The sequence below is a fragment of the Chlamydotis macqueenii genome, chromosome 3 (genome assembly GCF_036417535.1).
Source record: "Chlamydotis macqueenii isolate bChlMac1 chromosome 3, bChlMac1.mat, whole genome shotgun sequence".
Taxonomy (NCBI): domain Eukaryota; kingdom Metazoa; phylum Chordata; class Aves; order Otidiformes; family Otididae; genus Chlamydotis; species Chlamydotis macqueenii.
Genome location: NC_141558.1, coordinates 105,787,947 through 105,802,731, shown reverse-complemented (window position 1 = coordinate 105,802,731; position 14,785 = coordinate 105,787,947). Strand labels below are relative to the sequence as shown.

Here is a 14,785-nt window from a genome sequence, read left to right as displayed (position 1 = left end):
ATATTTTCCTTTAGCACTTCCACCAACTGTTGTTTGCTCATATCTACTGGAGTCTGTTTATATAGATTTTGCCCAATCTGCTCTTTCTGGTAATGTTCATATTGTTGCATGTTTATGTGGAGAAATTAAAAAAAAAAGAAGGAAAAGAATATGAAGTCAAATATTTGTTTGGTCTAGAATGACTTAAACTGAAATGACCCTCATTCACTCTGGAAGATCAAAGCATAGCAATACAAAAACTGAAACTGCATCAAAAAGAAAGTAAGACTTGCTTGGCTCGTTCTGCTAGTCAGACTGTTTGGAAAGTCATGCATAAAACAATTAGTACTAACCTCCTATGTGAATATGGCAAATTGAAAATGAATTCATTTGCACAGCATATGTGTACCTAGTTAGAGTCCAGATAACAATGGTTACAGACTTTCTTAGACAATTTGCAGATATTGCCATAGTACTTATTCCCCTGTTCATCGTACAATGTAAACCCAAACACCACATGCGAGTGCTGAGATGTGCAGCGGTGTCAGGACCAGATGCTGTGGGCTGGGTCCCACAAACAGTAACTGGTTGCAAGAACAGCACTGGCAGCAATGCTGCGCTGGGTGCTCTGGAGGGGTGTAACTGCTGTGTTGCCCTGAGGGTGTTTTTGTAATTGAGTCCACTTGATTAGCAGAACCTTTACTAAGACATAGATTGACTAGATTTTAATTGGAAAAGAAAAAAAAAAAAACAGAAAACAAAAAGAAAGAAAAACCTCTATAAGCAAAGAGATCAAACTTTTGGCACTTACCGCTGAGTTGAACGTCATTCCCTGTACTCCAGCAGCACAGTAGTTGTAAGTGGACTGACTTCTCAGATGTGGGCTCTTGCAAGGCCAGATCCAAACCAAGGAGCCACTAGAAACAAGCCTATTCACAAGTGTAAAGAGAAAAAGAACTGGATTTTCTGTGTTTAGTGCCACTTGGGTGTGAAAATCTCAGCAGCACTCCAGAGAAGACGTTTATACTCCCATCTTACTGAGCCCCTAGCCAGTTTGGTAGTCACCAAAAAGCCACAGTGTGTGTGTCACAGAGAAGGAGACAGTACAGGAAGCAGGCACAAGATGCCTGGGATGGATCAATGTCTATTGCTTAGAGCTGTCAAGAAAGCATATTTGAGTTTTGCTGATGGAAGAAGCTGACATCTCACAGAGTCAAACACATGGAGCACTTCCAGCGAAGGGCTGGTGTTTCCCTGTGTCCTTAGGAAGCAAAATCTCCTGTCAGTTCCCACTGAATTCTCTTCTGTAACATGTCAGCCCAAATGCGTACCTAGGGTGCTCCTGATTTTTTATTAGGAAGCCAAAAAGCTGGGATTTGTTTTGTAACAGAAATCCTCTAACCCTCCACCACCTCACCTACATGCCACAATCTAATCAGTATGTACCTCCATTTGAGCATCTCTCTCACATGATGCTGAAAAGCTCTGGAACAATTTGTCACTAGACATGGCTATTTTCTACTTAGGAAGTAAAAATTAACAATCTTGGCCTTCTATTTTTAAATAATAAATAGAAAATATTTATTTTACAGCATTTTCAAGATCATTTTGACAAAAAGGCAGTTTTCATCAAGCATTTGACAGACCAAAAGAAAGAACTTTTACAGGAAGCTTCATAGCTCATACAACTACATACACAAGGTGAGTTCTTGCTCTTTAGATATATATTTATGTATGTGTATGTTTCCGGTTTTAACAATTATTACAAACTAAAAGCTAATATACTGAATTTCAAGAAAACTCCTACTCATGATATAATTACATTGCAGTAATAAAATCAGTGCTTAATATGTTCAAAACAGACAGGTATGAAAACAAGAGTACCTTGCCACATTGCTGTCTCCCATCTAGATGAGCCTCTTATGTTTCTTTTTTCATATCTATCTCATTTCTCCAAAGATCAGCTTCCTTGTACTAGCTCTGTGCTGCTGAAAACATATGTTTTTGGAAACAGCACAACAAATCTTATACTAAGATTATAAGAAGATTGAATTCAGTGCCAGTGTGGTGAACAGCAAAGAAGATATGGCATTTTTCTCATTGCTTTAATGAGTAATCAACATGAAAAAAAAAAAGAAACTACAGCAAAAAAAGTCCCCCTAAAAGCCCCAAGCAGACAAAAATCAACGAACTGACCCTCAGGTGTCTTTAGTTCATTACAGAGACATCAATCTACTGACAAAGACATAACTGTGTCTTTAGGCAAAGCCATTTCATGCTTTCCACATCGGGGACGATGACAGCAATTGGCCACCAGTCATACTGAAAGGAGCAGACATCGTGAAAAGAGGATGAGGAAAAAAGGCTCTATCTGGTTTTGAGCACCAGCCAAACCTCCCAGTACCACTAGTATATAACTAGATCAAAACAATGAGATTTGGATCTCCAGAGGAGAGCTGATGACTGGCAGCAGGACTTCTTAAAATTCAAGCGAAAGAAAGAAAAACAGTAAAATATGCTGAATTAAAAAAAAAACCCCTGATAGAATCTTCACAAGAAGCATGGTTAAAATCAGGTTTTGCAACTATATTAACATGAAGAGATTCCTTAAAAATATCCTTGGAAATAAAGTGTAGAACTGCAGGACAGATCCTCAGCTAAATTCAACAGCACAATAAAAGTTCATAGCAGCTAAAATCCTGTCCTGTTTATGTATAATACGCACATTTATCAATGGGGTAATAATAAGTATAATTAAGTTCAAGCCACAGCAATTAGACCTGAACTTTGAACATGCCAGCCATTAGGGAGCTTTGGATATGGCCCATCTCTAGGAAACACGTTAAGGATGGAGGATGAGGAATGAATGACAGAACTACAGCTGCCTAGAAGTGACCTTTAAGATATAATAGTGTACATTAAATAGAAGTGAAAGCCTATGAAAAGAACACACTACTAAAAATCAGAAAGAGTTTAAAAAAAACTGTTTATGATAAACCCTGGGAATTTATGCACACATTAAGCACTGATAAAATTTCCTGTCTGGACATGATTTTATTTTAAATTATCTGAAGCAACAAAATAGTTTAATCACTTTTCCTGTCTCACCTTTATACTGGCATGTGCAAGATTTCTAAACCAGACTTTTTCTTTTTGCATTTTCTTTTTTTTTTTTTGTTAACCGCACTTGCTGCAAACATGTAAAATAACAAGTTTTCAATGCACTGGTTATTAATACCATATGTCTACTTCATAAAATATCTGCAAAATAAAGCACCCTATTATAAGGGTAACAACTGTCTCAGCTTGTATATGAAAAAAAAAAAGTGTTAGCACAGCATACAAACCTCCAAAGACCTATTGAATATTTGTAACAATGCGATATAAAACATGATTTAAACATAAAAATGTTCATAGTATATACGACAATCTTTCAGTGGTAGTTTTTGGACATCACGCTTCACACACACTGTACACACGCATACGGAAACACAAACGTACGCTCACTCTCTTGCTTTGAGACTGACTCTATAACCCCCAATATGGAATTGCCTTTCTTTCAGAGTAATACTTGTTGCTTTAAGTATACAGCTATTTTCCAGTGTATTTGATTCCAAAGTAACACAACAGAATGACGTAATCACATGGCAAATATGTTGCATTATGAAAAGTCAGTCAATAAATACTGTTCTGCTACAGGAAATGTTGTGTAACAGTTTAGCCACATGGTCTGCAATCTTATACAAAAGGGCAGTTTTTCTAAGTCCTTATCAAATTACAAGTACTACAGCAAGGGCTTTCTTCAGAAACCTCTCGAGTCTTAACCGGATCGTATGTCTCACTCTGTTCACAATCAGGGTTAAAAAAAGCCCAGATCCCCCAAAAAGCAGTCTAGTATGAAGAACAAATTGTTCAGACAAAAGTCAAAAGAGCCACGTGCTTTCGCAGTATCTCAGCTCCTCCCCCTCAAACACACTTTGCGGGTATATCACTTAGAGAAACCAGAAAAAAAATATTTATGCATATATGTCTCATATACAAGTAGTTTCGTTCCTCCTCATCAAACTCTGCCCTTCCAGCTCCTGGGTGTGTTGCTTCCGTAGCAGACAGACAGCAGTCATGAGATGCACTAATGACTTCTCCAGGTCACACTTCCCAGAGTCCTTTACAAGCATTGCCAAGAGAGGGTGTGACTAAGTGTGATTATTTTTTTTCCTGTGTGTTTATTCTTTTTTTTTTTTTTGCTATAGAAGTTGTCTCTTGGATTTGTGCTTTGTTAACAGTTTCCTATCATTTTCTCAAAGTACAATATTTTAATTTTTAACAGCTAGAGAATTTTGAGCCCTCAGAATGGATTTTTTTTTCTTTCTTTTTATTTATTTAAGTGCAGGATGAAGTTTTTTGCCCTGTCATATGTGACTTTGTTCTCTGCTCTCTCTCCCCTCAGCCCTGGGAGAGTTGTCTCCTCAGGACCTCCCAGCAGGCAGCTGCCAAAGTCCTTCTCGTCTTGTCTCTTGCAGCGTCTACAGGGTGGAAGAGCTCTGCTTATAATCCCTCAGGATGACAGAGGCATAGGTCACATCTGCGGGGGTGCAGAGCACCGACTCCGAGACGGGGGAGCTGGGCACAGAGCTGCCTGAAGCCACAGAATCCCGGAAAGGGGACGGGGGCGTCAGTGCCGGAGAGTCTTCTAAAGTCAGTTTGCTGGTTGCCGGCTCCTCCTCCTCCTCCTCCTCCTCTGGGTTCTTCTCATAGACGTATCCCTGAATGAGCTTCAGCTTCTCGCTCTCCACTTCCTCAGCCAAAGGAGATAGGGTCTCCTCACTGAAGGCGGCCACCTGGAGAGGTGGCAGGGGCGGCTGCTGCGGTGGTGGGGGCTGATAGGGGGGCTGCATGCCGTTCCCCGAGCCAGGCGTGGGGAGGACAGTGTTGAAGTCGGGGATGCCGGTGGCAAACTTGTTGACTACTCCTTGCAGCTGGTCCATGAGAGACCGTGGCTGCAGGGGCAGGGTCTTGAGGGGCTGCTCAGGCAAGAAGAGTTGGGTCTCCTCCGCTGTGGCCTGCAGAGGGGGGGTTGTCACCACCCGCCTGTGCACCACCATGGAGGGGCTGCTGGGCTGGTTGAGGTGAACGGGCTCTCTGTCTTCTTCCTCCACCACATTGTACAGAGTCTTACTGCTGATGTCGGTAAAAGTCAGGCTTTTGCTTTGGCCGTGGTAGCTTTTAGTGAGGGGTTTGATCACCGCTGTCTGATTGCACCCTGTCTCCTGGCTCTTCACATGCACTGAGAGTCTGTGCCACATGTGTTCCCCCTTGGGAGCTTGTCTTCCACCTGGTTCAGACCATGACACAGACTTTCCATTAGAACTATGAATAAAATAAAGATGGGTTTATTTGCATTTACATTACGCAGACATGGGCAGTATAACAAATAAGCCTACAAAAATACTGATTGCTTTGTCTCATTAATAAGCCTCCCCCCTCCAGTTTCTTTGTATCCTCCCAGAAATACCACAGAAGGAAACAACAGTGTCTTTTAACAGCAGCAATTACTGTGATTTGCCTCCAAAGGCAATTACTCTGGCTGGTTACCCACTCTACAGCCATCCTGGAAAGCCTCCCCCATGGACTACATGGGGGAGGCTCTGGGAGGGCTGGCAGTGTTTCGAGGACTTTACCTATGTCACTTTGTATGTAGGTTAGTTCACCTCACCTTTCAGAGGGGAAGGAAAAAAAAAGGGGGAAAAAAGTCACAGGAAGAGCTTTAATTAAGCCTGATTTGCAGCTTATAGGAAATATTTCCAAACTGTTGGAAGAAAAACAACCCACAGCCTTAGCCTTTGGCATTCTGGGTAGAGAGAGGAATTGTTTGTTACTAACCCCTCCTTTCCTTTCGATTCCCTGATCCCCCTTTGCATTTAGGAACAGTTTAGCTATTACAGAAGTGAAGGACTCCCAGGGCCTCCATCAGGTAGGAGGCAAACGCACTTCTTTCCAAGCGACTGTTATTTACAAACCAGGATAAAATGCTGGGATTGAAAATGGTTGGTTTGCGTGGGCGGAGGAACAAGCAGCGGCATGATCACGGTGAGTCGAAACCTCCAACTCCGCACGCGGGCTGGATCCCATCAAAACGCTGGGGTGTCTGGCTGAGTGAGGACCTGAGGGTCAAGTCTGGCCCTGAGGAATTGTAGTGGGTTTTTTTTTTTTTTTTGCATTTCCCTGTACCTTTGCAGGGAGCAGCACTCAAAACAGAGTGTTATCTCCTTAGCAGCTGGTGGGACAGGGAGCTGAGCAGTGCTTGAGAGGACCAAGCAATTGCTTAATTGCAGGTCAGGCAGTGGAGATCACTTACAAATTATAATATACATCACCTGGGCGGAAACCAGAGACCAGAGAGAAATTCTGAGATGATTTATGGGAAGCAGCCTTATCTCCAGGTTTCATCCCTCAGGGGGCAGAAGTAAACAAAGGATTACATCTCAGACCCTGTGATTGCCGTGCAGGTGGGAGGTAATCTGGGTGGGAGGCTGGCACGGCAGCGTTACCTCCTGCTACTGCACACACCAGGGAGATGACTTCCCTTACATTACAGCCTGCAATAGTGTTCTGAGTATTTTGCTTTTCCTTGCTCAGACTCCTGCGCTTCTCTTTTTCAGGGAGTAAATAATTACTAGTTGAATTTTGTAAAAAAAAAAATTGACTGACTTTGTGATAGCTGGAAGAAACTGGTACAACACAGATAATGTAAATCTGGCAAAACGGAAAAGAAATCCACATGACAATGTGGCACTATTCTGCTGAGCAGTAAATGTTCCTGGAGAAAAAAATCATTTGAGATGGATCCAAGCTGAGAAGTTCATCTTCAACTCCAGACTCCAAACGGTGGACCTGTGACTCACCACCTCTGTGGGAACTGGTTCACAAGCACTGGCCAATCTAAAAAATTCGTAACTCCCCAAAGCATGTAGTTGGTAGGACGTGGAGCTGTTTCGATTTAGAGCTTTAACCTAGAGGGAAAAAAAGCCAAGTTCCCAGCTGAAGAATGAAACCTCTGTGTTATAGTGATCAATGAAAAGATAAGAATGAAGGTTTAGAAGCAATCCTGTTTTGATCAAAATGAACTGTGGTATGACTTTTTTTTTCTTTCAAGTGCTGTAGAGATAAGCAAATGAATGTAACTGTTGGGCGTGAAGGATTTTTACAGTAATACTTTAACATACCAAGATCTACAAACTCTTCACACAGAAACACATTTTGTCTGCTTTGACTTCAAAACAAGTCTTTTCTTGCAGAGAGGAAAATAAGTCAAGCGCTTTCTCATACTGTATTTTGCTGATGCTATAGCTTGCAAATACTGCAAAGGGCTTTTCTGAAAAACACATGGTGATTATCTGCTGTCTCTTGTGCTAAGTTCACTTCTGCATCATTTACTTCTTCATATCTAGCTCTGGTGCATCATCTTGCTTTTGAATCCCTCCTCACACCATCTGCTTAGTCTCTCTCTCATTTTGTTCCCAAGATTTTGTATTTTACATCAAAGGCAAGCATTGCTATTTTAAGGAACTCACTACCTCTGTCTTCAGATCATCCTCCTATTCAGTTCATTTTCCTCCCCCTCACACTCAAATTCTGCTCTTCTGACTTCTTTCTTCTGTAGCACTCTCCATAATGCACTTAATAGAGCCCGAGTCAACAGCCGTACTTAAACTGTGCGGGGACTGCAATATCCAAACGTGAACAAACAACTTAATCAGGATTTGTCTGTTACTGACTTGCTCTACAGGGAAAGCTGGTGCTGCTGAAGAGCCTTGCCTCTACTTGCCGGGCCTTACTGCTCATGACTCCAATGGCCTTGCAATAATTAGCTTTAGAGGCACAGTGGCTCTCCATGGGGTCAGTCTGGCAATTTCTACTGGGAAATCTCTCCTTTCTGTCACCGTTCTCCTCAGTCTCTCATTCCAGTTCTTTCCCTCAACTTGCTGTCCTGGCTGTGTCCGTGCACCGTTAGCCTGTTAATGAGTCACATTTGAGAAGGAGTCACAGGGCTGTCATAGAAATACCTGAGCTCTGTCTTGCTGGACAGCTGGTAGGGAGTCACACTGAGATTGACACATTCAGGCAGAATTAGCAATTAACATGAAAAAAAAAAGCTTGTTATCCTGGAACAAAGACCAGACATCTTGAATGGTATTAATCGACATTTAGACAAAATGTGAAAATGGGGCTGGAAAAGCTCAGACCTGAACTGGGTTTTGGTGAGATAGGAGTCAACTCACTTATGCAAAGCGATGGTGACAATCCTGACTGCACGTGGGATGCATGGTCACCATTCACTAAGTGAGCATCACCTTCTTTTTCGAAGGAAGCATTGGTGGGAGAGGGTGAGGTTCAAAATAATCTGCCTAGTATAATGGGAGAAGGGATGATTTTTCCACACACAGGCAGGAGAGGGCACCAACCCAGATCACAGCCGGAGTACTGGAAACATGATGCTCAATTGCACTGTGACGAGGTGGGACTAATGGATGTTTTCTTGCTTTTATCAATAGGACAGTTACCCATTTGATATCCATCATGTATTTATTTGCCTTTCCTAACTTTCTCTCTCTTTTATACAATTTCCCATAGGATTTAGACTTCACACCTACTGCCTAGGAGTGAACTCCTTGGAGTCTCAAGAGATCTTAAGGTTTGTCTTTGCGTATACCCAGCGTAACACTCCAAGTACTATTTCTTCAAATCCTTGCATCTAGCCTAAATGTTCAGATAGGTTCTTGGATATCCTATCAACACATAAAACAGGCTTGTTTTTGCTATATAGGCAAGGACATACATTGAATTTAGCCACTGTTTCTCCATTTTCACCACAGCTTTATCTAGAATTTTTGTATTTTGGGGAATAGACTTAAGTCTATTTCTTGTGTGAATTTTTATTAGTTCCATGAGCAGATCTGTCGCTATTTTTGGTTATTCCAAGTGTTGTTTTTAATACATGCATTGATCTTTACAATGTACTCTCTGTGTAACTCTGGGGCAGTAATTTTCAGATACTTTCAGCTGATGATTACAGACACTAAACAAGCTGGAGAACAACTTCAGACCTTAATAGTAACTTGTTGCAAATCTTTAAAAGAACTGATGTACCCAAATCTGAGACACTGGTCCAAAATACCCCTGCCCAGCTCTAGGACATGCCTACAGCTTGTTAAGTGGCTCACTGTTTGTGGTTAAGTATCTCCAGCTGCCCCAAATCCTGCTCCTGCTTGTGACTAGCACTGCCTCGACCCAATCTGGACACAGGCCAAGAAGAGAATCCTGCTCCTGACCTTGTTGACTTCCTTGGAGAAGTGTCAAGTCTGAGCACCCCACAACAGGTGGTTTCTGCTCACACTGCAGGGTCTTGAAGATGTCTTACTTTAGACATTGGATAGCAAAGGTTTCTTTACATCTTAAAGGCTGAATGCTCCTGAAGTAGAAGATGATTAGCCCAGTGGTCTAAGGTGATCTAGTCTGTGCAGCATAGTCCCTGATCTTCTCATCAGCGAAGTTATAGCCTGAGACCCAGAGCACAGAGAATTAGATGAAATTTCATTCCCGTGTGCCTGAACCTTTGTCTTTTTTTGCCTTGAACATTTTATGCATAAAAATCCTTAGCTGCTACCACATGAAATGGTTTACCAGAGTGATATGTGCTCTGATGAGGCTAACTTTAGGAACTGACATGTTGGGAAATGGCTCCTCATCTGATGTTGTGCTTGTCACTGCCAGAGTGAAACAGCTGGAGATGCAGTCAGGCAAAGTGCTTGAGAAAGAGCCCTTCCAGTTAAAAAAGGAAAAGGGCATTCCTTGATCTTTAAGAGTTCATCCCGTTTCATCCCTTTAGGATGCCAGAGTTGTGGTCTGTTATCTTCTCCAAGAGCTGAGGGAACATCTTGAGGTTGCTGAGATGAGGGATACAGACATTTGGGCTAGGTCTGGTGGTTTTAGACAAGATTTGGAGCACAGGTTTATGACATAAGGCTGTTTTTGTTAAAAGTAGCAGTGGCAATTAACCAGTGGAAGAGGTTATAGGAGAAATTATATATGCTCTCGTCCTTTCATTGTCAGACTGATACTTTGGCCACACATACCATCTTGTAGTCACTATAGTAACTGACATTGGGATAACCTAGCAGCCCCTTCTGTGACCCTGAAGGCCTTTGGAGACAGCGAGGGAGCAGAGCAAAGGAAAGGCCCCATCCAAAAGCTGTGCATTGGACAAAGCCTTTCTCAGCCCAAACAGCAGTTGCTGATGGATGCCCTCCTAGGGAAGGAATTTCCGCCCTGCCCACAGAAAGGCAGGTAGTTAGCCATCCACAGGCTTCCTCCAACCCTGCAGCCATGTAGGAAGCAGTAACGAGCCTGAGCAAAGCTCTGTCCCGCTGTGGCCTCACTGTTCCTGAGGCCCAAGCTAACAAGCTTAAAATTTAAGGCTAGTGCCTGCACTGCGGCACACTGCAGGTGCCTTGCTGGTATCCCCAAGGTCTCTTACATTATAATCTCCACTTCAGTAAGGCCACTGGGGCATGAAATTTGATTAAGGGAGTGAAATGGTTTTAATTCAGGTTAGTAATCTCTCCCTGTGATAAACAGGACCCCCCTCTCTGAGCTGCAACAGTCAGCCCCACCACACATTAGCAGAGCAGGATGCACTGGTTAGCATGTTCCTGCAAGCTGAATTTTTGGAGCAATGCTTCTAGGGACTCATCTCTTTCACTAACCCAGGTTTAACCTCTCTGTGGCTCACTCAAGAGTGAGTGAGCCATAATGAAACCTTGTCCCATCTGGTGGGTGCTCAGGTTTTTTGCTCAATAAGCATCAGTTATTATCACCTAAAAGAAAAAAATAATCACAAACTAATTTTGGGCTTACTCCATTTATAATGTAATCTCTATCTCAGCGATAAGAGGACCTTACAACAGTTCTCACAATGTGACTCCAGTGCTTTCTGTGGTGCTGCACAATTAGAGCAAACTTTAACCTCCCACTGGCGTTTCTGGAAATTTACATTGCTGAACTAACTTTTCCTTGTCGCTCTCCTCCCTGTTTTTTTTAAGACAAAACTGCCTTAAGAATGGGACACAATGTTCTATGTAAATTAGAGAGCTGCTTTAAATGTAAGATGGAAACCGCTACACAAAATACAGAAAAACATAATGCTGTCAGGCCGTCTCGCAGGGGCAGAACCCGATGAGGCTCGGGGTTGTTGTCAGTGAGCACAAGCCCACAGTCACCTCTCCAACCCTCTGTCTCGTCCCTGGCTTATGTCAAGTAAATCTAACCTAGTTATTTCCTTCATTAGTCACTGTGCTGCAAAAGTTAAATATTACTTTGATCTGAGCTACACATAAGCTTTCTAATATACATCAACCCTATTGATAACTGATTTTTGGCTTATTTTCTTTCTTTTAAAAATTGAAATGTTAATGTTATACAGTCTATAACATCGATGCAGTAGCTATGTCTAGCCTGAGTACCCTGTGACGTGACCCTGGTTTCCATCAACAGGGTGCCCAGGTTGGGGTCAGATCCTTGGGGCAGGACCAGAAGGTGCCAGCCCCCCTGCCTCTATGCCCTGGACACCGAGATGGAGAAAGCAGGAGCCAGGAATGGGGTCACACACTTTACGCTCGTGCTACCATTGAACTGGGATGCTGCTAGGCTCATGCCTGCTCCCAGGGGAAAGGAAGTACTTTCAAATCCAGCAGTTGAGATATAGCCAAATATCCCTAAATAAATAGATGTATTCTCTTTGGGACTTAACAATTATGTATACGTACATAGGCATTTTAATACAGGGGCATTTAAATTCGGGGCGGGGGGGAAGAGAGATTCTCACTGCAAGGCTTCAATGTAGTTGAAGTCCAACAACTTTAGCACGTATCACAGATCTTACTTACCTAGCTCAACAAAGTTATGAGAATATTACACTGATAATGTGTATAAAGGGATGACTATTAATTATAGTAACTAGTATTAATTTTTAGCCTCCTCTGAAATATAGAAGCTATGTCACATTTCAGTCATCCACCTAATTATTAGAGAAGAAACTTTAGTTTCACCAGTGTGTTTTGTTATACCAAACTGATTAAAAATAAGTTACTACAAATAATTTGGAGAAATATATTTGCAGAGTTTGCAAACTGCTTGTGAACTGTTGGCTTTGGAATTATGAAAGTGTCCTCAAAATTGCAAAGCAGTGTTGCGGCTTGCAATTCATTAAGCATTTTGAAAAAAAAACCAAACAAATAGCTGCTAATCTGTTGCTTGGAGAAAACAACTTAATTCTAATAAATAATACAAAATTCAGCATTATAAACCATTTGTCCCAAATAGCAGGCAAATTCTTCCAGTGTTCAAGAAATGAGAATAAGAAACCTGCAAATCAAAGTGAAATTAAAAAGTACTTTTACTTTGACATAATTGAAGAAATTTTGAATCTGTTTATTTTGTTATCATTAGTAAGTAAAACCCACCTAATATGCAGAATGAATATATCCTGTTGGATCATCTTCGTAATTTGTTTTAAGTATTTTAAAGGTAGTGCATGGAAGAAGCATGATGTAAATCATCATGGATCCTCTGATATCAATGGAGAAACACATTTGTGTTATTTGAAGGTGTGTCTCATGCTTCACATTCAAATAAGTGTTTATGACAGAGCAGCCAACGACAATACCTGAACTGAAACATTTATTGAGACAAGCTCAAGAAGGAGCACAGTTAATAGAACCTGAAAACTGAAAATCGCAATGTGTTGAGCAAAGGGACCTGGAAAGGACCTTAGGAACATGGGAAGAAAATGATAGAATGAAATTAATTTAGGACAAGTATAGGTGGGTGCAACTAAGACAAAATAGTGTGCAGGGCTGGAAGGCTATGAAGATCAACAACCTTCAAAGGTTGTTGCATCAAAAGAAATACCATGGAAAAAGGTCTTGAGCTGCTGTTGAATAAGAAACACTAATTAATGAATTTTGCATATAATAAAGCCACAAAAAAATAGCCCATGAATTCTGTACTCCCCACTCAAAGGCATCAAACCATGGTACAGAGATTAGGAGGTCTTTCCTGTGAATGCAGCTTAGTAGTGATTAAGATGGTTGGGGGTTTGTCCTTGCTTTCTGTAATCCTCTGTGGTTCTGATGGAAAATGATATGGGGCACAATGTTTTTTTTTTGCTAGAAGATATTGACAATCTGGAAGCTGTATACAGAACAGCAAGAAAAAAAAACATTGGGTACAGAGAAAAGAGTGCATGAGAGAAAGTTGAAATAGCTGGATGCATTCGGATTGATACAACAACCCAGTAACAGATTTCACATATCTGAAGGGCATTAACACTGAGGCTGGAAGATATTTGACATAGCATATAGATGCACAACTAAGAGCCCGAGATGAAATTTCAAAAGGGGAAAGTTGTACTGAAAATCCAGAATATTTCATAATCAATAGCTGTATCAGAGCAGGAATAAGTTCCTAATGAACTGGTAAAAGCCTGTTGCTCTGGGTATTTGCTGCTAAAAAGCGCGCAGCCCTTGCAGAGGTAGCAGTCAATGAGTTCTTTCTCCCACTATAACTCGCCAGATTCTCTGGAATATTTGAGAATCAAATAGACTCCCAACAGTTTAACCAGTGCTCGAAGAGCCATCAGACTTGCCTTAACATGCCAGCATTTTGAGTGCAAACTTCACCGAGTTGCCACAGGAAGCTCAGTCATGAGGCCCCTCGTTTGCAATATACAGCTCGCGCTAATGTGCTGCAGTAGATAAAGCAGCGAGAGCCTGCGGGTTTTCTGGGTGTGTCTGAAAGTTTCCATGGTAACAAATGTGCAGTTTCAGAAGAAAAGAGCCCTGAAATTCAAAGCTGATGTTTCTGAGTTTTTTAATGGGATGATAATTCTTTATTATTCTACATTTTCATGATTCTGCATTTCTGGCCATCTCCAGGATCATACAAGGAATGGAGATCAACATTAGCGCAATAACCAATGCTAAGTATTGTGTACATCAAAACACAAGAGAGTTTCAAGTCCCTACATCTATTTGCTTGTAACTGGAAGGTGAGGGAAACCATAGGCCCCGTGGTGATTTCTAGCATCTTGGGGTAGCAAAGCAGGGCTTCCTCAGGAAAATCCAGACTGGCAAACTGCTGCAGTCCTGGTGACTGAGACGCAGGCATGAGGCCAAGCTGCAGTGATGGGCATCTGGTGATGTGACAGACGGATGCGTACTGCTCAGCCTGGGCTGGGAGGCCACAGGAAGCTCAAGCAGTCAGTCACTGTGGGAGGACATGCCCTTCCCCTGTCCACAGAGCAGCACTGCCAGGCGTCTGAAAGCATCGGCCCTGGCTGGAGGGAGAGGGAAGTCTAAGGGGTAGGGATGGGGGGAAAAGCCAAAATAGCAAGCTTCATGCTCAGCAGGTCTGAAAAGCTCCACTGCTTTTTGAAGTCTTTCTTGTCTGTGCAGCTGCCACGAGCATTTGAAGTCCCATTGACCGGTTGGAGTCCCAGCAGAGGCGTTTCTCAGAAGTGCGTGTGAATGAGGATTTTTTTTTTCCAAACTGAAAAAAAAAATCCCAAACGTTGTCATGCAAAAAACAGGACGTTCAGCTTTCCCTGTGCTCAGGAATTTTACAGCTTGTGCCCGTGCTGTTTGAATATAATTTGTTGTTCCATTCACCTTTCTTTGCCTTCTACTGGTAGGCCTGTGCTGGACTCCCATTTCATCATCAGTCTTTCCAGACAGACAATTGGTGATCTGTG

General features: G+C 42.1%; 1 protein-coding gene across 1 annotated transcript in view; it reads right to left on the bottom strand.

Annotated features, from left to right (window-relative positions):
- Positions 1-1,541: 1,541 nt before the first annotated feature.
- GRM1 (glutamate metabotropic receptor 1) overlaps positions 1,542-14,785 on the bottom strand; it is a 194,471-nt gene continuing 181,227 nt past the window's right edge. Inside the window, exon 8 of the mRNA XM_086744895.1 lies at positions 1,542-5,346. Coding sequence (XP_086601021.1) covers positions 4,503-5,346 — 844 coding nt within the window. The 3' untranslated portion in view covers positions 1,542-4,502. The remainder of the gene's footprint in view (positions 5,347-14,785) is intronic.